The sequence below is a fragment of the Triturus cristatus genome, chromosome 1_2 (genome assembly GCF_964204655.1).
Source record: "Triturus cristatus chromosome 1_2, aTriCri1.1, whole genome shotgun sequence".
Classification (NCBI taxonomy): domain Eukaryota; kingdom Metazoa; phylum Chordata; class Amphibia; order Caudata; family Salamandridae; genus Triturus; species Triturus cristatus.
The window spans coordinates 63102028-63125384 of record NC_140580.1 but is presented as its reverse complement, the minus strand read 5'-3'; the positions used below and the strand labels follow the sequence as shown (position 1 = coordinate 63125384).

Sequence of the window (23357 nt, the reverse complement as noted above, 5' to 3'; positions counted from 1 at the left end):
TAAAATCTAGTTCATTAAACACAAGAAGTTTTAGTACAGCACGCATCTTAAACTCGCATATTTCAAGTTGGCAATAATAAAGATGAAAACGGAAGTGCCGGCAGGCAAGAAAACATGAATGGGAGTGGGGGGACGGGGGAGGGTGAGACGTCACAGACTGAGGGAGGGGGCGGTGGGGCGGAGAGACAGGGAAGAAAATAGTGTTAGGAATAAAGGGGCCAGTAGCCGTGGAAGGATATAAATGATGAATGAGGAGGGACTAACAAGCCTCAAACCAATCAGAAGGCAGCATTTAAGACAAAAGCCAATGGGCAGAGAGTGGGCGAAGCTTGCACGAAGCTTCTGCACTACAGTATATACTGCATATCTCGCAAAGAGATGGCAGCGCATTCGCGCTGCAACGCTAGGCGAGACCTAAAAGAAAATAGTGTCAGGAGTAAAGGGTCAATAGCCGTGGAAGGATATAAATGATGAATGAGGAGGGACTAACAAGCCTCAAACCAATCGGAAGGCAGCATTTAAGACAAAAGCCAATGGGCAGAGAGTGAGCGGAGCTTCCACGAAGCTTCCACACTACAGTATATACTGCATGCCTCGCAAAGCGATGGCAGAGCATTCGCGCTGCAACGCTAGGCGAGACCTAAAATTTACAAACTGAAATGTGACCCAAAGTAAATATTAGCGACTGAGATTTATTTAAGCATTACACCAATCATTTAAAAAAAAAAAATGAAAATTCTATACTCAAGATAAATTAGTTACTTGTTGGTGAATAATATTTGATCTCCGAATGTTATTGTTTTCATTTTTTTTTGTTGTAATATATTTTCGATCAATGTGTATTAATAAGTCTAAATTGCGATGTAAAAATGCCACAAAATTAGCTGCCCAAGTCCACATAATTTGAATTTGTATGCTGTATAATTAAGCGAACTCTGCTGCATAATCTTCCAATTTTTTGTTAAAAGTAGGCTGAGATGAAATCTTTGGAGAAGGCAGGTGGGAGGGGGAATTTGATTAAGAATTGAGGAGTATGTTTCGGGAAGAGACATTGACACAGCCCAATGCTTTGATATCACCATTCGATTATAAAAACGAAAAAAAGCAATGATTAATGATCAATGAACCACAAGTACCTCTAAAAAATGATTCTTTGTTTGTTTCATAACAGGTCCTCTCATTACAACTGCAGTATGTTCAGTTAGAGCTAAGGAGAAGGAAGAGGTGTTTGCAGTGGACAAACAAAGCTCTGAAAGCAGACATGGGATTTATAGTTGGTCAAGTGAGTATGATGTGCTTTAGCCATGTTCACAAGTAATGCATATGGTTACCTTCCTCACAGCGTTCTCTGACACACATATAGATTTGCCTACATGCTCAAACAGAGGAGTGCTAGAACCTCATACCAGATATACATGGGCATGCTGTCCATTTAAAACCGTAATGTAGTTGCTGGTGTCAGTATTGTCCCCTTCAGACTTCCAGTCATTTCAGATCACCGGCTTCTTAAAGAGAGATGTTGGGAAATGCATTAGGAGATTTATTAGCGATGTTAGGCACGGATCGAGACTGTACTGTGCCTGGTATTTATTGCTAGTGCTGCTATTGGAGGGGCTCACGGCTGCGTGTTGCAGGGTGAGCCTAGTCTCCTTTTAGGGAATTGGGGGACTGTTTTTTAACTCTGTTTTTACTGTTACTGTGTCATTTTTAAAACTCTTTGTGCTATTTTTTAGAAAAACCCACTTACATCATCTAGTGCTGCTTGCTGCAGCTACCTTCACACTTGCACTTTCATTCACGATCACCGAGTTGAGCGCCAGCTTTACTCCACTTGGGTAGGCCATTTTGTGGCAGACATATTGGGGGCGGTTAGCGGTCAAGTTCTTGGTGTGCTCACCGGTGGGTGCCTATTTAAGGCACGCCGCTACGCTGTCGTGCAGCGGACGTGTGCATCGGGCGCGCCAAAGGCAAGATCGTCTGTGCCTTGATCGTGACCAGCGCCAGCCACGCTACCCGCTTGGGGAGCAAGGAGGGGATGTCCTGGTCGCGCGATTCGCTCCTTGCCCTAGGTAGTAATTCATGCATTGGATCCCATGGGGATCGATGGGAGAATTTTGATTCCAGCTACAGCTGTAAGTTCTGCAATTTTAAGCCGGGAATCCCAGGAGGGACATCTAGCAGCCAGGGTAAGCCTCCCAAGTTAGCGAGAGCATTGGGCGGAGGGGTTAGAGCCGGTCTGATTAACTTTAGATCACTGCCCAGGCACGCTGACAACATTTGGCTCTTACTAATAGACAAAGGTTGAGATATAGTATTCCTTACGGAAACCTGGCTGAAAGAGGACACTCTCCCGACACTAACACTTGCAATCCCCCCTGGCCTCAGGATAGTCTGCGTCAATTGGCCTGGAGAGAAGCGAGGGGTGGTGTTGCAATTATTTTAAAGGAGTCATGGGACATTACTTTTGCCGAATTGAGCAGTCTTGGCTCCATTGAGGGCATTTACTTCTGCATTAAGCTCTCCCCTATCTTGTTCCTTGCAGGTTTATTAATATATAAACCCCCAGATTGCCCGAATCTTCATCTTTGGGATCTGAGCAATTTGATTGCACAGAAATCTTTACATTACTCTAACTTCTTGGCCCTAGGTGATTTCAACCTCCACATGGATGACCCCTCTTGCCCCCTTCCCTCTCAGCTAGTGCAATCCCTCAAGGGAGCGAATCTCACACAACATCTCTCTGCGCCAACTCACAAAGCAGGTCATACGCTTAACCTCATTTTCTCTAACATCCATTCCATTAGAGTTGAGTACCCTCAACGTATGACGAGGTCAGACCACCATCTAGTTCCTTATTCATTCAGCATAGGCAAAACACAGCCGTCGGGTCAAAAACAATCATCAGTAGGAAGGAACTGGAAGGGAGTTAGGGCTGACATTGTAGGCCCTTTGATTCTTCACGGGGACCAACTACGCTCAGGTGATCCCAACGCTGCGTTGTTTAATGCAAGGATATCAGCCTCACTCGATAAGGTGGCCCCACTAACAATTCCTAAATCTCAGAGAGAATCCCCGTCTGCCCCATGGTTCGCGGACGAACTTAGGAGGGAAAAAAGTAGATGCAAGAGATTGGAAAGGCAATGGAGGAAAGATTACAACCCTGAAGCGAAGCAGGAGTACAAGGTAGCTTTAAAAAAGCTACATAAAATGATGGGAAAGGCCAGGAGAAAGCATTTTGTTAAACAGATTGAGGGTGCAGAGTACTGGAGATCCTTCACCAACCCTTCTGTGGTCGAAGGAAAAATTATGCCCTCCTTAGCTCTATGTTCCAACCTATCTAATTTCTTTGAGAAGAAGATCCAGATCGTATACTCATCTTTTACATCTGAAGAGGCAGTTTTGGCTGCTCAGGCTCCAATAACTGGCAAGCCTGAGGACACCTTTATAGAGTTAGCCCATATAACTCTGCAAGAATCTTTGGCTGAAATCTTGAGTCTGGCTCTCCCGCTGACCCTTGTCCTCCAAAGATTTTCAGACTACTGGCGAACTGGATTAATCCAGCATTGAATTACATCTGGAATGCTTCTTTGTCCACAGGCATCTTTCCTGATGTATGGAAGCAGGCGCTCCTATTACCGTTCTTGAAAAAAGCTCTAATGCCCACCCCAAGGAGCTTGGAAACTACCGGCCTATTTCTCTGCTGCCAGCTCCGGCTAAAATGTTGAAAAAGTTATCACAACGCCAACTCTTTATGTATGTCAATTCTCATGACATCTTACACAACACTCAATCAGGCTTCCGAACAGGATACAGCACTGAAACCGCTTTGGTGGAGGTGGCAGAACCCATAAGAATGCCATTGGAAGCAGGAGCCTCGGCTATGTTGATCCTGTTGGATTTATCCGGGGCCTTCAACACGGTCGCCCACCCTATACTGCTAAATAGACTTGAACAGTTTGGTGTCGAGGGCATTGCCCTGGCATGGATCCAGTCTTATCTTCACAACCACACTTAAAGTGTATTCCTCCCTCACAACAGTTATCATCTAAGCCTTTGAGGTGTGGGGTACCACAAGGCTCGGCACTAAGCCCTTTGCTCTTTAACATCTACCTGGTACCACCCTTCAATCTCATTGACACCTTCGAGTTAAAGGCTGTCGTATGACGACGATACCCAGCTGATATTCTCCTTCAAGGATCAGTTAAAGGATTAATTTGCCAGATTAATGAGTTGCCTGAAAGACATCACTAGCTGGATGAAAAATAACAAATTGAAATTAAATGCGGACAAGACGGAGATCATGTTCTTTGGCCAGCCCTCCTCCCTCCCACAGGACTGTGGTGGCCTGTTGAGTTGCGCACTCCGCCTGGTCCGGCAAAGACAGCCAGAAATCTAGGCGTTAAGTGGGACTCAGATCTATCTTTCGAAACGCATATATGCCATGTCTCGTCGATCTGCTTTGGCAATTTAAAAACTTTAAACAAATTCTTGCACTTCCTGCCAGCAGAAAGCAGGAGGGTGGTGGTTCATGCAGCGGTAACATCCTATCTGGACTATGCTAATAGTCTATACCTAGGTCTTCCCACTGATTCATAGACTTCTGATGTATCAGAGTGCCCTTTTGCCAGCACATTTCCTCTTACACCAGGCACCTCCACTGGCTCCCGGTTGTAAAACACATTGAATTTAAGGCATTGACCCTAGCTTTTTGGGCAATGCACAACATAGGGCCGGGATACCCCAGAAAGAGACTGCTCCCATACCAATCGTTCTGCACTCTGAGATCTAACTCTAAGCTCCTACTGTGTGTCCCCCGGTTTGTCAAGGCCAGAAAGGGAGGAAGGGCCTTCTTGGTCAGGACAGCTATGCTTTGGAATGCTCTACTTTTGCATCTTCGCTCAAGGGGCTCTGAGTCAGAGTTCTGAAAGCAACTGAAGATGTGGCTCTTTGGCTAGGTTAATCAAGGTCCTCATCTATTCCTGACTGCTGCTAAGAGCCGGGACGCCTCTGTTTGAGGTAGCTGTTTGCGCTATATTAAGTAACTCTATTAGCCATGGACTGAACTGTCTTTCACATGTGTTGTGCTGGGGTGCCTGACGGGTGACGTTGTATCATAGGACTGCGTGCATTTGGCCTCCTATTGCACAGACTTTCACATGTCCATCATATATATTCATTTATTAGGTCTCGAACTTGCTATCGCGTAAGCGATCGCAAAGCGAGACTATAGAAAGCGGGTTTGAAAAGTGCTCCCAAAAAGCGGATTGCATGGCTAGCACGCGCACAATCACGCGCATCGTGCCGCCATGCAATCCGCCTTTTGGGAGCACTTCAAAGGGTCCGCTCCCCCGCCCCCAAGCGCGCGGGAGCACTTCAAAGGCTCCGCTCCCCCGCCCCCAAGCGCGCGCGCGCCACGCTCCGCCGGGCTTGTTACTTTTGAATTTATACACCGTGTTGTCGACTGCAGTAAGACATTCACTCTCTTCCGCTTCCTCTTAAATCCTCTTCATTATCTGGAGCCGCACCCAAACTCTTCCTCACTCTGCCAATTCTGATCACGCCATCAGTATTACTACGTACTATTTTTACCACAAGTTGCTCAGCAGCTTCAGGTCACAGACGTCACTCGCAGCGGCAGCTGGCTGTCACTCGGAAGGGCTACCAGCACCCTCAGCTGCCTGTCAGCATTTACCTGAGAGCTCTGTGCAGCTTCCTCTGTTCTGTTATCCAATTAAACAACTGTTTGCACTTGTATGGAACCTGCTTCAAAGCCACGACCTCTTGCCTGCTTTACTCTCCATAGGCGCTTGGGCACTGCGCCCTCCAACAGCTGTGTTTTAAATAGCGCCGTGTCAACAGTGTGAGGAGACGGGCTTCCACCCCTGCGGATAGAGATGCAGGCCCAAGGTCCAGCACACAAAACACTTAACACACGGGGCGCTTTCATCTGGCTGAACACTACAGGGCAGAAGTGATGAATGATTAGAAGATCGGAGATGGGACCTCCAGTGCAAAAGGGAGCACACAACAGATGATAAAGGACGGCCCCTACTGCAAACAGTGACGCCTTCTCCTCCATCTCTACCTGTTGTAATAGTAACATTCTGTCATGATGGCATCAATGGGGTGGAGGGATTCTGACAGCTTTAGCATGCTATTTTTTGCTGCAGTTTTATATAGCGCAAACTCAACCCGAAGAGTTTGGAGCGCTTTACATGAGCAACAGTTACGTTTCACAAGGATACATTCATTTTTGAATAGGCGCAGGGAGATTAAGTGATTTGCCCAAAATCACAGGACGTTAAGCCTTCCCCCGATATTGGAACCTTCCCCATGTCCAATGTCGGCAGCTCTGACCGTTAAGTCACATGCTGCTTCCGCTACTCGTATGTCAATTTTTGTTTCTAGCTCAAATGGATGTAAGTCACGTAAAACGCAGCGACACGCGTTGATGCGCTGTGGAAACCCCTTCGCAAATGTTTACTGGTCACACCTTTCTTTGGCTTATTGCTGTATTTGAGTGTTACATTGGTACTTGTGAATAGCCGAACAGTGTAAGTATGTTAATTTTGTATGTGTACTGCAAGGCAGGAGGCAGCTGCCCACGTCGCTGGTCTGTTTTAGGTAGGTAGTGTTCTACTACATTCAGATTTCTGTTTGTCCTTTTAGATTTTAACCCTCATGAAACAGCTCACTTAACAGCAGATATAACCACATTGGTATTAGTAATTCACTCAAACCCTCTATTGTCCTAAGTGACAAGGTGTGCACCATTCCTGATCGATATATTATTTGTTGCTATAAATAAATACATCAATAATTGCAAATATTCTCTGTAAAGAGCTTCTTGGAATTACGTCAATGAGATCCCCCAAAAAATAAAAACCATTAAAAAGGTGAGTTTTTTCCAAAACAACTTCTGGCTATGATAATTCTAGTTGCGTGTTTGCCATATGCGGAATTTCTCATCAATCTCGAACGAACACTGCAAACGGCGAGCAGGACGTGTGTGTGTTGTTACACGCTGGGAATGGCCTGGAGTCCTGGTGCAGAGCTCCGGGTTTATTTTGTTGTAAATCATGTTGTGTTGATTCTGTGCCACATGAAAGGGCCCTGTGCAGCCAGACATCAAGGCCTGCTCTGCTCACACTCATTCATCCGACCCTACTCCTGTGCACTGTGACTTAAGGCCGTCGCACTTGCAAAGATTACTTTGTCTAGCCATTGCTTGTGTGCGCGCTCGCGTGTATGTGTGTGACTGAGCCATGGTGGCAGCGTATCTGTGTCTAACGCAATCAATAATATGATTTTAATGAGTAACTTGAAACCACACATATTGGCCTAATTATCTTCTCATAAAAAAAGCGTAAGTTGTGTACTGAGTGGGAATTTAAAGTACCAACGACAAGCACAAAGGGCAGCTGGGTAGGTCTGGGTCTACCGTTTTGTGTCTAGCTGGCATATCTTTTAAATGGATGGTGTTCACTTTTTGTTTCACACCAGAAGTCATGGACATTAAAAAGAACAACAACACAAACACACACACACGCACACACACACACACACACACACACACACACACACACACACACACGCACGCACACACACACACACTTGCGAACGCTCGCGCGCACACACTCACACACACAAACAAACATTCCCCTTGTAAACCGAAGGAATCCGCCTGATTGAAGCACGCGCTCATCCATCTAACAAAGGGACACGGCCTGACAACGAGCACGATGGACGAGAAACAGAGCAACCCTCAATGTGTTTCACATTTCCTCATAAAGTGTATTTACACAAGGCCAGGACTGTGGGAAGAAATAAAGCCTTGTACATGTCCCCGCCTGGATTACAAGGTAATTTACTGTTATCGTCAGGGGCCATTGGCTTCACATACTCTGCAGTTTACAGCCCTCAGGAATACCTTAAATCACGAGCTGTCATTCTTCCATTTTATATACATTATGTCGGCAACTTGTTTAAGTTTATGCAACTTGAGACCATCCAGCGCCTTGGTCCTGTGCAACAGTTACAGACTTGATAGCCCTGGAAGAAAAATACAAAACCACAGGGCACTCACGTTCGTTAATTCTCCAGCAGGGGAGGAGCTGAGGGTGGAATTCAGGGGCGCAGAAAGAGGTGGTGGTGGACAGCACAGTTCTTAATCTACCCTGTTATGTCTGCACACTTCAAGGCTGCAGCCAGGGCAACAGTCCTAAACAAGCATTTGCAATGCAATAGGTCTCGCAGTTACACGAGTTAAAGCTATTGGCATTGTAAATGACAATGCCTTTTATTTATGTTTTTAAAACGAAAAAAAATATAATAGGCATTGCCATTTGCAATGTCAATAGCTCAAACTTGCGTAAATTCGAGACCTATTGCATTGCAAATGCTTGTTTTATGGGTATTTATTGACAGCGCATCTATCACTTTATCTCGGAACCTCTCATTGCTGACACTGACAGCAGCCTAGGTCCAAAGGTAGAAATGCAACAACTAGTTTCTGAAAAGCCAGGTTTTTATAGATTTCCTAAATTTCAGTTACCAGGGGATCATCTGGTGTATGAACCTGTGATCTCTCGCTACCAAAGCGAGAATCCTGCGCCTTGCTGAAACTTTTCTGATTGTCAGGAAGGCGGGCTTTGTCTTATTTTATGTATTCATACTGCTCTAATTGCTATGACAGTCCCTGACAGCATTCCGGTCTACAGCGCCAGCCTGGCAGTTCTTGATGTTATTGATTATATGTTTTTTAAGTTATGATAAATACTTCGGCTATTTCTTTACGAGACAAAGTGATAGTGGTCCTCGCTTGTCCTTACTTCCCTTTATTTCATACTTCGCTATACCCTTCATAATATTGTGTGATCTGCTTTAATTCATGTCAGTATATTGTCTGGGTTGGGTTTGTTAACCCACTGTATGACTATGATTAGTACTGTATCCTGTATCATATGTGAAGTCTTTTGATTAAAAATGGCAATAAAGAAATTAAAAGAACAATAAAAAAGCACACAGCCGACGAGGATGGAGAGTGGCCAAGGGAACCAGCAGCTAGCTTGGAGGGGCGGAGGGCGCAACACGGAGAGCACTGTGGCTTGCAGGGATATGATGGGGAAGCAGCACAGAGCCAGAGAGAGCAAATAAAAATAAACATAAACACTCCCATGGCATACTAGAAACAAAAGACACAAGCATTGGCAACGCCAATTGGCCGCAGCAATCTGAGAGCTATAGGCTGTGTCAATGTTAATATCTTTTAGCTGTGTGTTATGAAGTGGAGTGGATGTATGTGGTGAGGAGTGGAATTATGTGGGTTGGATTGGAACTGTTTGTTGTGGAGTTGTGTGGTGTTGAGTGGAGTTGTGTGTTGTGGAATTATGTGAATAGTATTTACATGGTATTGAGTGCACTGGAATATTGTGGACTGCGATTGTGCAATGCCATGTAACTGTGCAGTGATATTGTTTGTTGTGGAGTGGCATGCAGGGGTGGTTCCTTCTCGAGGGCAAAAGGGCATTGACACTCTACTTAAAGCAGTCACAATCGTATAATTTAAAAATTCTCCAAGTCTCGCTCCTGACTTTTTAATGGACTGGGGTCAGCCTGGTTGATGTGTTTCTTTTGCTCATCAGTGGTGGACGCAGGGTGGGGCAATTCTTCTTGTTTGTCAATGGCATGCAGCTGAAGTCCAGTGCGCATGTTGGGTTGGACAGGTTTCTGACTGTGCCGAGCCCGTCATGCACACCTCGGACCTCTCAAACCCATGCTCTGTTTGAAAGCCAGGGGAAAGGCAGCACCACTCCCCAGTCTCCCTTGGAGTGCTGGGCTCACCTGCTTACACTAATACTGACATTGCTCCCATGCAGCTTCAAGTAAAAAAGCATGAGAGCAAAGTCTGTATGGCTGTGGTCAATACAATACAGTAAGTGGTCAGGTTGGCCTGTCCCTGCGGTCCCGTACTTGGAGACAGTGTAGGGGCCAGCCAATTAAACTACATGACCAATCACTTTGTGGCTTTATGATGAAGTCATACAATGATTGGTTAGCTTTTCTTAAGGATGACGCAATGCTATTACCCTGATCTAATAGCTCTCGCATTTTGTCACCGGTGATTTCTTGCTACAATTGAAGCATGGAGAGCTCTCAGGAGCTGTTTGCCTTGCTCCTGTCACTCCGCTGCGTCCTGGCTCTGGAAGGTACGTGCTTCTCTGTGCCAAGTGTTTGTGGTCTGAGGTGTGTTTACATCATTAATAACACAAATAGAACATACAGTCAAAAAAATTGACATAATTGCAATGCACAAATGTCTATTCACCAAAATGCCTGGTGTAGTGTAAAAAATGTGCACCCCCCCCAACGTGCCCCAGCCGTCCAGCCCACCACACTTAAACTTCACCAGCTGCCGCTGGAATTATGTGGCGTGGTGTTGAATTTTGGGCTAAACACAGGAAGAGGCATGACTCATGCATGCCTTAGACAAATAGGGAGAAAGAATATGCAGGCGACGATGGAGTCAGCAAATGGGAAGCCTGAAACCCACATATTCATACCACTTGAACCTTCCATGATTTCCAAGTTCCTGCATTAAGATTTAACACAACTGGTATGGCCAAACATGGGTCCTGTGCTTACTATGTTGCACCTGAAACCAGAACAAAAACATAGCTCATTCAAGCCTGTTAGGCTTGTCCTTCTAAATACAAAATCTTGTTTGCTTACAACCGCTTCAGGTTTGCAAGAGTGATATTACATTACAATTTGGTCCACACATACTTTGGTGTGGACAGTATTAGATGAAAGTATAGAGCGGGCCACCTAACCTAAAGGTATGATTATTCTATATACATCTTATTTTGTTCTGTTATGAGTCCAGAAGTGTAAGGGTATCATTTTCATTTACTCCTTGCCTCGACAGGTAAGCATATACAATTTTAGCAGTTCATTGGGGGAACCTACTGATGAACAGTAGGGTTGCTCAAAATTCACTGTGGCAACAAACGTTCACCAATGAAAAAAGAGGTATATGAAAATGGAATTATATAATAGCTAATTATGGAACAGAAATGTCTTTGACTAACAGATTCTCACGGATGTTGGAAACGGGTGCTATTATGTGAATGTACAAATAACATACGCTGCAGTTTGAGAATGAGGAGTGCATAAAGCACAAGCAGATTCACATCACCGGTAAATTCTGGGAAGTTTTGTCTTCCCATGATTTCTCTGCCTTTCACTTCATGGTGACCAAAACGTTTACAGTGGCCATTGCACAACGTGCTGCTTTAAGCTTCATAGCTGAGCAGTAATGCAGAAGGGGAGAACCCAACCTGTAGTCACAGATTCGCAGTACAAAAGGAGTGTGGTTCATGTCCTGAGTTGCTGCATAGCTGGACCTCCCACTCTACCTGATTAGCTAGGTGGTATGCATGCTCGCGCCACCGACTAAATATATTTGCAGTCAGATGTAGTTCTCCTTTCCAGGAAGACTTCTGTCCAATTACTTTCGGCATACAAAATAATATATTTGCTGATTTGAAATCATAGCATCCTCATCTTACCTAATCTCTTAGTGGTGTTCAAAACTGTTGACCATCCTTCAATACTCACATCACTTTCCTTACTTGGATTCACATGTTGATAGGCCACAGTAATGATGCAATAATCAGGAATTCAAAGCCAGTGTCGGTAATCTCCAGGTCAGCAGGTTCTCAAGTGACCCTTGCATGAGATTGCAACACAGCTAGAACCTGGCACAAGCAGCCATGCAGTCTTCTTCTGTTCCAACACTATAAAACCTTCATCTGTCGGAGTCCTCCCAAAGAAAAGTTTTGGAATCTCTTCTTTTCTCTCTATATACAGCCAACTGGAAAATTGAAACCTTCATGCGCAGTATTGCTACAGTTGCGAGATACTGGTTCAAAGCTTAATCGATACTTTTAACAATTTTATCAGCCTACCTACCTACCTCAGTATCACTTAAGGTCTCTTGACAAGGTCATCAGCTTTGGTATACGAACCCTTTTTAACATGCCCAAAGAAATATTCGTCACCTATTTAAAAATCTGAGCTGGCTCACTGCAACAAAATGTAGTTATATTTCAGCTACCAATAATACAGCGTTGTTTCAATATATTTTGTTGATACATACTTCACCGCACACCTGCATGCAACTGTACACTACTAGCCACAAGCTACTGGCCACATCATGCTTTGCACCTCCTTCATACGGCGATCATTTAGCCTCTAAACTTCCCTCTACTAAAAATGACTCCCCATGAACTCCAGAGTATTACTTCCAATCAAGAACTGCTCCAATGAAGCACCTCGACCTAAACCTTTCCAAGACAACATAAAAACAGGAACCTGTGTTTTCTGCAATAAGTGGGGCTTGACCATCACTCCTGATTTTCTGCTTATTTTTGTCTATTGTAAGCTGGATATTTGTACCCAGTTTCCTTGATCACTCCTATATGTACTGCTCTGAACTCTGTACAGCATCTTTTGCAGAAATGTTCTTGTTATTTTGCAGTAAACCATGTAATTGTTGTGTTTGGTTAGGGTCCTGCTGATATCTTTTCCCCTAGAAGGCTTGCAATATGCAGACTGGGCTGAACATTGCAACAATTGTACAATTTTAAAAATGCCCTTAGAAAAGCCTATATGCGGTTAGTGTTTCCAAACCATGGCTAGTCCTGCCTTCTAGGACTCTATCACTTGACCTTTCACTTACACTGCCCCATGGGCATTCCTCAACCACACAGATCTAACAAGTCTCAACATGAAGTTCCAGGAAAAGGCAGTTACCAAGAAGTCTTTTTACGAGACACCTCAGGAATATCTAATCATACACTCCTACACTGGGACCCTCTTTGTGTCTATTTGGAGAAACATCACAAATGGTCCATTTAACTGCACTGGTACCCTACATCCAAGCATCCTTCAGTACCAGCTCAATGTCTTCTCGTGTCTAGAACCAGTACTTGAGATTTTTTGCTGGCTTAAAACAATAATGAAAAAGGAGATTTTAGCTTTGGTCCATAGAAACTTTCACTGGATGCCAACCGGAATCCAAATATGATTGGCAGCAGCAACTTTATCCTACCGACCAAAAACCATTACTAGTCAGGGACTGAATCTAAATATGATTCAGGTTAGGGTGACAACCCGCTCTTATGTTTCACAAAATATTCAGCAATTGTGTGCCTTGTCTGCGAAGGCATGAGTCATCCATTAAGGATGCCTTTTGCCCATAGTTTTAGGCATTACGTTGAAAATACTGTCTGCTTTGACAGCTGAAAGCAAAATCCCTTCTTGACTCAATTAAGCAGCTTCTTATTGTCTGCCAGCTTGGCAGAGGAGTGGGGTCATTCCCCTCCAACCAGTCCAATCAGATGCGTGTACATGTAACAGCTCTTTCGAGAGCAGTAACTACTGCCCGGCCACTTGCGTATGAGCACACAACTGAGGAGAGAGGACCAGGAGGAGAGAGTTGAGTCTACCTGATCCCCTTCCTTCCCTACCCCCACATAGGGAACTAAAGCATTGTACGGTAAGAGCCCTTCAGACTGGTGCATGCGTTCAAGAGAAGTACTGAAAAACCTCTAGCAAGACCTGAAAATACAGCAAAACCCTTAAAAAGGGCGCCAGTTCTGCCAGAAAATGTCATAGTGACCAGTGACAGCAATACACTACAAGCATATGCAAATCAGTAGGTCTCACATTCACGAGAGTTTGAGCTATTGGCATTGTAATGACAACGCCTTTTATGTATGTTTTGAAAGCCTGCAAGTGGAGTGTAAACACGCACTTTGTACTTCTATTCCTTTCTTACCAGAAGAAAGACTGGCAGTAAGAGAGGCACAGTTACTGCCAGCCTTTTTTTTAAAAAAAATTCAAAAACCTTTATTGAACAATTCAGCTTATACGAATACACTTTAGCATTAGATTAGAGCATCGTACACAGCAGGTAATTAACAGAATATCCTAGACATAATGATAATACAATCATACACAAGTCTAATTTGTGTAACGCGGCTAAGGCACCATAAACAACCCGATGCTAGAGGTGAGGATGTCACCATTGAAAAGGTAGGGGCAGGCACTGTCAGAGGGGGAGGCAAGAGCGTGGAGAGATGCATTCACTGACCAGCACCAGCGGCCGCCTCGGGCGGAGTGCTGGTGGGGAGCGCGGGGGAGCCAGCGTGGCTCAGATGAAGTCGGGAATGAAGGTATGTCACTAAGGGGCCCCATATGTCTATTGGACGGGATCGAGCAGGCAATAAGCCCCAAAATTCGGATAACAAGGTCTGACATCTCAAAGCATCTTCAAGCCAGTGAGGGAACTGAGGCACCGGTCTGCGACCCCAGCACATGGCCACCCAGCGCCTAGCCAGGACGAGCAGCATTGCGATCAGGCGTCGATATGAGTCCGGGCAAAATGTAACAAATCCCAGCAGGCACAACAGAGGGTTCGGCTGTACCGGTGCTGAGGTAATCTCAGAGATGGCGGCGCATACCGCCAGCCAGAAATCCGACACCTTTGGGCACAACCATGCCAGATGAATAACATCCGCAGCAGGGGCAGCGCAGTGCATGCAACTATCGTTAGGTATGAGTCCCAGTTTATGAAGCTGAGCAGGGGTACGGTATAGCCTATGCAGATATTTAAAATGTATGAGACAAAGCCAATAATTAGGTGATAATTTCTTCGTCTGGTTGCAGCAATAAAGCCAGTCAGCCTGAGCAATATCCATACCCAAGTCCTCGCCCCAAGCCAGGCGTGCGCGGTTAGTAGTGATGGAGGTGGATGATAACGTGAGGGCATATAATTTAGTCACCAATTTACAAAGAGTGGGAGATGTATATATAAAGTCAAGGGCAGACATCGAAGGTGGAGGCTGGGGGAACATCGAATGCAACTCCTTGCAAATAGTTTGCAGCCGATAAAAAAGTAATGTGTCCATCAGACCAGAGGAATCAGAGAGAGCATAGAACGTGTCACCGGGGTAAAGATCCGCCAATGTCGTCAGCCCCAAGCGGATGGCATGTTTAGACATGCCGGTTGGCTGGAGAGGAGGGAAAGCAGGATGGCGTATAATTGGCATGGCGTTGGCCGATAACGTCGGAGCATTGGAGAGACGGCGCAATCTGGACCAGGCCCAGCGCAGGGTCTCAACCTTATCTACCTCAGCACGCGGGCGACTCGCCGGGACAAACAAAGCGGTGATCAACGGCCAAGGTTTTGCGATGTCGGCCTCAACCGCCACATGTGGCTGAGAGGGAGAGGGGTGAATCCAAAAGTGTAAAAAACTGGCCTGAGGACTTAAGGCATAAAGCTTAAAATTAGGAGCGCCCATACCAACTGACGTCATGGGGAGAGTGAGAATATTGTACGCAATCCTGAGCTGTTTGCCAGCCCAGACGAGAGAAATGATCAAGGAACGAAGTTTACGAAAGAAATGGGCGGTGAGAAAAATGTGGCTATTTAAAAAAAGGTAGAGGAATTTCGGGAGGACCACCATCTTGGCAATGGCTTTGCGGCCCACAAGGGACAGTGGGAGTCGGTTCCACTGAGGTATTTTAGACTCTAGCCAGTCCACCGCACGCCCGAAGTTGGCTCTCCAGAGGTCATCCAGGTCCCTGCTCAGCCAAATACCCAGATAGCGGGTGGGGCCCCGATGCCCAAACTAAGGGAAAATCCGGCGTGAATGGTTTGGTGGCGTCAGTAAGAGGGAACAACACCGATTTGCTCCAATTCACCTGTATGCCGGACAGTCTGCCTAATCGTATTATCTCTCGCACGAGTGGGCTGAGGTTGTCTTGGGGATGGAGGACATACAATGTAATGTCGTCAGTCTGGAGACCAGGAGGGAGCGGGCAGAGAAACCTATGCCCTTCTGAGTATGGTGTTGCCGGAGTCTGGCCTCAAGAGGCTCCATTGCGATGGCGAAGAGCATGGGGGATAGCGGGCATCCCTGCCGAGTGCCGCGCTCGATAAAATAGGATCGGATATCTGACCATTGATTCGAAGACGGACAGAGGGGTGAGTGTAGAGGAGAGATATCTTGCGTATATTGCTAAATCCAAGACGCGGTAGCAGAAAAAATAAAAAAGGCCACTCTAATGTATCAAACGCCTTGGTGGTGTCGAGTAGAGCGGCTACAGCGGGAAGGCTAGGATTAATCTGATGAAGGACCAAAAAAATAGTCCTAAGGTTGTGCGAGGTGGCCCGACCAGGGATGAAACCAGACTGATCAGGGAGAGCAATGCGGGGCATGAGGGGAAGAAGGCGGGAGGCCAATAACTTAGCAAAACGTTTGTTGTCAATATTAATGAGAGAGGGGAGCGATAGGAATCGCGGAAGTCAGCTGGTTTGTCCGGCTTAAGGAGTAGCGTTATCATTGCCTCGCGGATGGATTGCGGAAAAAGGCCATTATCAAAGGAGTCGTTATACATGGCAGCCAGATGTGGCTCCAGGAGCGAAGCAAAAGTGTTATAAAACGAGGCTGGAAAGCCATCGAGACCGGGGGCCTTATCACTCGGTGGGCTGTTTATGGCAGCAAGTATCTCTTCCTTAGTGAAGAGCTCATCCAAATATTTACGATGATACCCTCGCGTTAGTTCGGCTGGAGGACTATCAAAATATTGTTCTAAGGCCTCGCGCGGGGGTGGGGAGCCGGTGGTATAAAGTTGCGAATAGTAGTCCATAAAACGAGACTTGATTTCACCAGGGGATGTGGTTCTAGTGGGGCCACCATCCCGGAGAGCCGCAACAAATGACGTAACCCGGGGGGCGCAGGAGGTTGGCCAAGGTCTTTACAGGCCGATTGCCTTCACCGAAGCAACGGGCTCGGGCCTCTCTACCAAGGAAAGCGAGTTCCCTGTAGGCCTCTTCAGCAAATTCAGTATGTTTTTCCCGGGAACGCGCAATGGTCTCAGGCCTGAGCTGCATCCAAAGCCTCAATTTCGGATTCCAGCTTATCCAATGTGAAGCGGATGGACCGAAGGACTCTGGCTTGCTTAGAGATACACTCGTCACCTATTACTGTTTTGAAGCCTTCCCACAGGGTGGACGCAGAATCCACAGAACCAACATTTAAATCAAAATAGTTGGTGATTGCTGTTTGGATCTCATCACAGAAGACAGGATCACGGAGTGCATTCGGAGGAAGCCGCCATGTGAAAGCGCGCTGTGGGGAATGAGGAAGACGAATACAGATTTGGATTGGGGCATGATCTAAGAATGTGCATGCCATATGAGAAGCGGAGGTGAGCCAAGTAAGGACATCCATTGAGGCGATCCATAAATCAATACGAGACCAGCAGCCCGAGCTCCAGTGACATAAGTGCCCTCATGAGCCTCGGGCCACATGTGACGCCAGGCATCATACAGTGAGTTATCTGTAAGTAAAGACTGAAGGAGGGCAGTGGCACGAGGGTGAAAGGAGTGGGGGCCAGAGCGGTCCATGGTTGCAGAAAGGGTGACATTAAAATCACCCCCCCCCCCCCAGAGAAGGGCCGCCGGGCTGGCCAAGGGATGAAGGGAGGTGCCATATATGAGTGAAGAGATCGGGGTCATCCGAGTTGGGGCCGTAGACTGCAGCAATTGTCATGGGTTGGGATAGTAGGGAGCCACGCAGAATAACATACCGTATGTCAGGATCCGTAAGAACCTGAATAGTTTGCCAGGTAGCCCCCTATGTATCATAATGGACACCCCCCGAGAATAAGAAGAATAAAGAGAAGAATGCGATCCTCCCCAATGGCGCGACTGAAGTCTGGAGGAGGTCCCAAGCAACAAGTGGGTCTCCTGCAAGAGACAGATGTCTACCTTGTGCCGTTGCAAATGTGAGTGGATGAGTCTGGCTTTGCAGTGATCATTAAGACCACTCACGTTCCAGGTCCAGCAAATGGTGTCAGTCATGTTGTGCTGTAATTAGGTGTAATGGGACGCAAAGCAAAAGGCCCAGCATCGGAGAAAGCCAGTGGGAACACTGTGGCGATAAGGAACAGACCAAATAGAGAGCGGGGCGGACACCAATAGCAGATATAAGAACTAGCAGGCAGCCTGCAGCGATAGAAGGCCCAGTTATGGGGAGAGTTGCTAAGGTGTGAAGAGCGCATGAAGGGGGGGGAAACAGTACCATACGGGACTAGGAGGACGTTGTGCACAATCTTGCTGTGATTAGCATGGTTAGCGATGCAGTGATGCAGTCTGATTGAAAGCATAATATAAGGACAAAAAAACAACAACCAGGTCATCATAGAATGATGGACAAACCCAGAAAGCCCCCCACCCTGACCCCACCCATTCCACCGTACAATCAACAATCTGAAAACCAGGATCTGACAGATAAAAAACAAATAAAGTGCAGGCGACAGTAGCCCAACTGAGCCCCCGCCCAACCAAAACCAATAAGACCCCCCACCCCAACTCACCCCAAATACCTGCATACTATGCAATAGAAAACCTTGTTCCTGAACAAGCAGTACTATGCCAAGTGTAATCAAGAACGTTCCCCATAGACTGTCCCCCACCCAACCACCCCACCGTCGCAACCCAAAAAACAATACCAGAAGGACCCCCAACCCCGCACCCACTCCAACCCCCCAATTAGGCTGAGAAACCACCCCACCCCATCCCAGGGACCCGCAACTAGGAAGAGGGGAAACAACATTAAGAGAGGGAATTATCCCGTGAGGGCATGGCAGGGCTCAGCGTACTCCCCTGCAGTAAAGCAGAGTGGCCAAGCTAAAATAACATCAGATAACATTTAGGAAAGAAAATAGCATACATGTCACAGCATTTCAATCATTGTCACTAAGGTGAGCTGTTGCGTCGAGCTGAGAGCTAGATGGAGAAGAGCATGATGATTTTTCGAGTTTCTTAGCAAATGCGAGGGCTTCTCTTGGGTCAGGGAATACAAGCGTTTTTGCGCCCTGCCGGGCTCTCAGCTTTGCCGGGTAGGCCAATGAATAAGAAACATCATGTTTTTGCAGAATCCGCTTTGCAGGAAGGAATTCGCGCCAGGCAGCCTGAATAGTGAGAGTGTAGTCCGGGTAGAACGAAAGTGAGTTACATTGGTGATTGATTTTGCCCATGTCGTGTGCTGCACGTAGAATGGCATCTTGATCTCTGAAATTTTGGATTTTTGCAATGATGGGACGAGGAGGTAATCTGGGACCAGGGCGTGAGCTGAGAGAGCGATGTGCATGTTCAACAATAAAGACTGAGGAAAGAACGTCACTGAAAAGTTCCTTGACCAGTTGTTCCACAAAGTCCTCCATGCGGGAAATATTTGTGGATTCTGGAACACCAGTTATGCGGAGATTGCTCCAACGGGAGCGCGCCTCCATGTCCTCGTTTTTTTCCCGGATGATACTAGGATTTTGTCCATCCGCAGCAGTTTCTGATGATCCTGAGTGGCGGCATCCTCGGCGTCCGAGACCCTGGATTCGACGTGGAGGAGACGATTGTCATGTGAATCAACACGGGCCTTTACTGAGTCCAGACGGGCGGAGAGTTGGTCCAATTGAGTCACAATTCCAGTGACTGTTGTTTTTACATCGAGCATGATTGCCTTCAAGTCATTGCCACAGGCAGGCGTCCATGATGGTTGCAGGGTCACCACGGTCCGAATCAGCGCCGTCCTGGCGAGTCGACCTGCGCTGGTCAAAGGTAATTTTGGGCTGCTTTGGGTCGGTCCTACCCATGATAGTTAAAACCAGACAGCAGTCGCCACCAAAGAGCGGGGGAGGGGTGAAGTGACAAGGAGGAGCTGCAGCAAAAGGTACCGCGGACGGGCCTCCCCTCCCCCACAGCAAGTTTAGACCGGCCAGGAGAGATAATCTGAGCTTCAATTGATGGGGGCAGACACGGCCGGCCCTCAAGAGCAATGAGCACCGGGATAGCAGCGAAGATGCGTAGCTGACAGCATAGGCAATGGGAAGTCAGCCCAGCCAGGGCATGCCCCACCGGTGCAACAACCCACTTGATCATGGAGCTAAGCGAGCACACAGAACACCACTGAGAGGCGAGGCAAACTTTGAGCGTGAGGCCCTCCCCGTGGGGCCAGTGATGGCAGGGTTGGGCTGGAGGGAGAAATGCAGGGGGTTTAGCAACACAGCAACGGCCAACTTCGTAGAAGTCACAAGAAGAGAGGGAGAGAGGTAAGTGCTCTTAGGATGAGCTGCTGAGATGAACTTGCAGTGTGCAGGATGGCCGACCATGGGCTACGACTCAGCGAGAACTCGCAGACACAGCCCAGGCCCCTCAGGCTGTAGTGTGTCCGGCCAGTGAAGGGGTGCAGGCCCAAAGCAGAAGAGAGCAACAGGTGAGGATCAGGGCCGGTGAAATCCCCGGAACCGCAACAACAGGGGCTTAGAAACAGGAGGCGGAGTGAGCACCGGAGAAGAACCACAGTGGAGGCGAACACATCACTGCTCCGAATGAGGAGCAGGTCCGCGGGGCCGAGATCGTGTCATTTTGTTGCTAGGGGCCACCAGGACAGCGCGGGAGGCAGTTCGAATCAGGGCCAGCCAACTCCGATCAGCAGGCGGAGCGCCGTGCGCCAGTGTTAGCGGGGTCTGGGTACGTTTGGGCCACTGCAGGCGGGAGCCGGGGTGTGAAAAAGGCGAAGGCACTCTGCACAGCGAAACAGGTGGGGTCTGGGAGGCACGTGCCAATCTAGGGCCCCGTCAGCAGAGAGTCGCGGGGGGCCCGCCGCTCCCGTCACCGGGCCCGGGCACCCATGGCCACCGTAGAAAGCGACCGAGGGGTGTAGGAAGTGGCACCCAAGCCGCAGGGGTCCGGGCCGGGCGGTACAGCTCGCGGGCCCCTGACCCCGTCCGAGACGGCGGCAGCGGCGGCGTCACTCACCAGACCTCGCGGCGCGAAGTCCACAGGTGTCCAGTAGGCGACGAAGAGCCCCAGGAGCCCTGCTCGGCAGAAGAGGGAGGTGGGCCGATCCGGCCGGCCTCGATGCGCAAGCACAGCCCTGCCGTCCGGTAATGTTTCACGGCCCCAAGTCGTCACCTCCAGGGACGCCGAGTCTGGAAATGCTATCCAAATGCGGGTATCGTATGGATGTCTGCAGGATAATGTCGGATTGTGTAGCTTGGCCGGCAGAGCCGGCAGAGCCCACTCAGAATGCAGTCATCTTGCAGCCGGCTAAGCCAGTGCAAAGTGCATATTTACGCCCCTCTTGCAGGCTTTCAAAACACATAAATAAAAGGCGTTGTAATTTACAATGCCAATAGCTCAAACTCTCGTGAATGCGAGACCTATTGCACATTGCAAATGCTTGTTTTTTTTGTGTTCAAAATATTTTATTGAATTTTATAATAAACAAAGACGATGCAAAAAAGAGGTCCGAATTAAGTACAAGACAAAAGTCTTTCGATCAAGAAAATATAACGATAACAGTACTTAAATATAAAATAGATACAATATAATATGAAGACTAACAAATTAAAAAGGTGGAGGAAGAAAAATATACTATCATCACTGTAGAAAAAATATTGACAGAGCTACTCATAAAAACCATACATTTGTTACGTTTCAAGAAATAAGTAATAAATTAGAAGGAAAAAAGAAATAAAACAAAGATTATAAATATGAAGTAATATAATTATCGATCAGCTTCCAAAATGAATGATAAGAAAGACTGTTATGAACAATACCAGATAAGGATAGATTAGCACCTCTTCTGGTAAAAATTATCCATGACCACCAAGTATGAAAATATAATAAGGACACATCTTTCCAACATGCAGTAATAGATTTTAAAGCTGCTGACAATAAAAAGTCTAAAAGTTTGTAGATCAAGTCAGACAATTTCATAGAAAGAGCAACAGATTTGTATATCAAAATATTAAATGAAAGCATTTCAGAGAAATTGATTTGTTTTTAATGATATCCCAAACTTCCCTCCAAAATTTAAGAATGAAATCACATTTAAAAGCATATGTTTTAACAAACATGGATGTAAATTCCGAAGCCAACATTTCGAAGTAGCTAGCAGCTTAGCTTGAAATAACTTTAACGGAGTCCATAAGCAGTTAAAAAGAGTGAAGGTATTTGTTTGATACATTGATTCAGGTAACCATCCTGAAATATTATTTAACCAGATTTTCTCCCATGTATCCTGTGAGAATGATAGCGAGTGTTCATTATTCCAAAATGTTGAAATCATATTGATATTCTTACCTTGGAAATTATTCAATTGTTTTATAAATTAATGAAAGTGTGAGATGTAGAAGACACTGCCTGAATATAAATTGCTGAATCTCAATTAATATTTGAGGGAATATTATTAGGAAAGGAGTCTAGTATATAATTACATAAAAGCTCATGTCTAGAAAGATCAGAATGAGGTATTCAAACTTTTTGTTGCAATTCATCAAATGATAAAAAAGTATTATTCTGGTATATATCTTTTAAATAAAAAATACCAGCTTTAATCCAAGAGTGCCAGAAATGTACAGTTCCAGAAAGTTTTAATCTAGGATTGTGCCATAATGACATATCTAATGTATGTGAAATAGTTGATTGATGAAGTTGATTTCAAAATAATATATTTATCAATTAACATTGAAGTCTTAGGCATAGTTAGTAAAGTAGGTAAAGGAAACTGTGTTATCAAACCTTCTATAAGATGCTATGCAGGGGGATTATTAAGGTGGGAATGATTAAATCAAAGAGAGCTTGGTTTTAATATAAACGCTTTATGATAATTTAAAAAATCCGGCAAACCAAATCCTCCATTACATTTTGCCATTTTTTATAACTTATACGGGGAGTTTTATTATTCCAAAGAAACTTAGAAAAGTGTTGATCAACAGTCTTATGAAACTGTATAGGAAATTGACTAGGGGTCATAGCTAGGAATAAAAATGTTTAGGAGCTATTACCATTTTTATTGAATCCATTTTCCCCCACGAAAGATGTAATGCAGACCATTTGGAGAATTTATCTTTAGTGTAGTTTATAATAGATTCACAATTTAATGGAATAGTTTTTTTGATGTGATTGGAAAACAGAATACCAAGGTATTTAATTTGATCCCTTTGCCAAATTATTTCTTGTATGGGTAACATATCAGGTGTTCAATGAAGATTGAGAGGAACAAAAATCAGTTTTGTTGGTATTTAACATATTACATTAAATCTGAGAGTATAATGAGATAGTATCAAATAATGAAGTAAAGGAGGTTTCAGGATTACTAATAAACAAACGGATATCATCTGCATAATCTAATATTTTATGGTGATATCTTTGATATTAATACCAGTAATAGCAATACAGTTTCTAATAGTAGTGATTAAGGGTTCAAAAATAAGAAGAA

At 45.9% G+C, this 23357-nt stretch overlaps 1 protein-coding gene across 4 annotated transcripts in view; it reads left to right on the top strand.

Annotated features, from left to right (window-relative positions):
- Positions 1–23357, top strand: part of LOC146866792 (uncharacterized) — a 218472-nt gene that overhangs the window by 56975 nt on the left and 138140 nt on the right. For all 4 annotated transcript variants that reach the window (XM_085601378.1, XM_085601387.1, XM_085601370.1 and 1 more), the window contains exon 3: positions 1172–1282. In XM_085601378.1, the coding sequence (XP_085457504.1) occupies positions 1172–1282 (111 nt within the window). The remainder of the gene's footprint in view (positions 1–1171; positions 1283–23357) is intronic.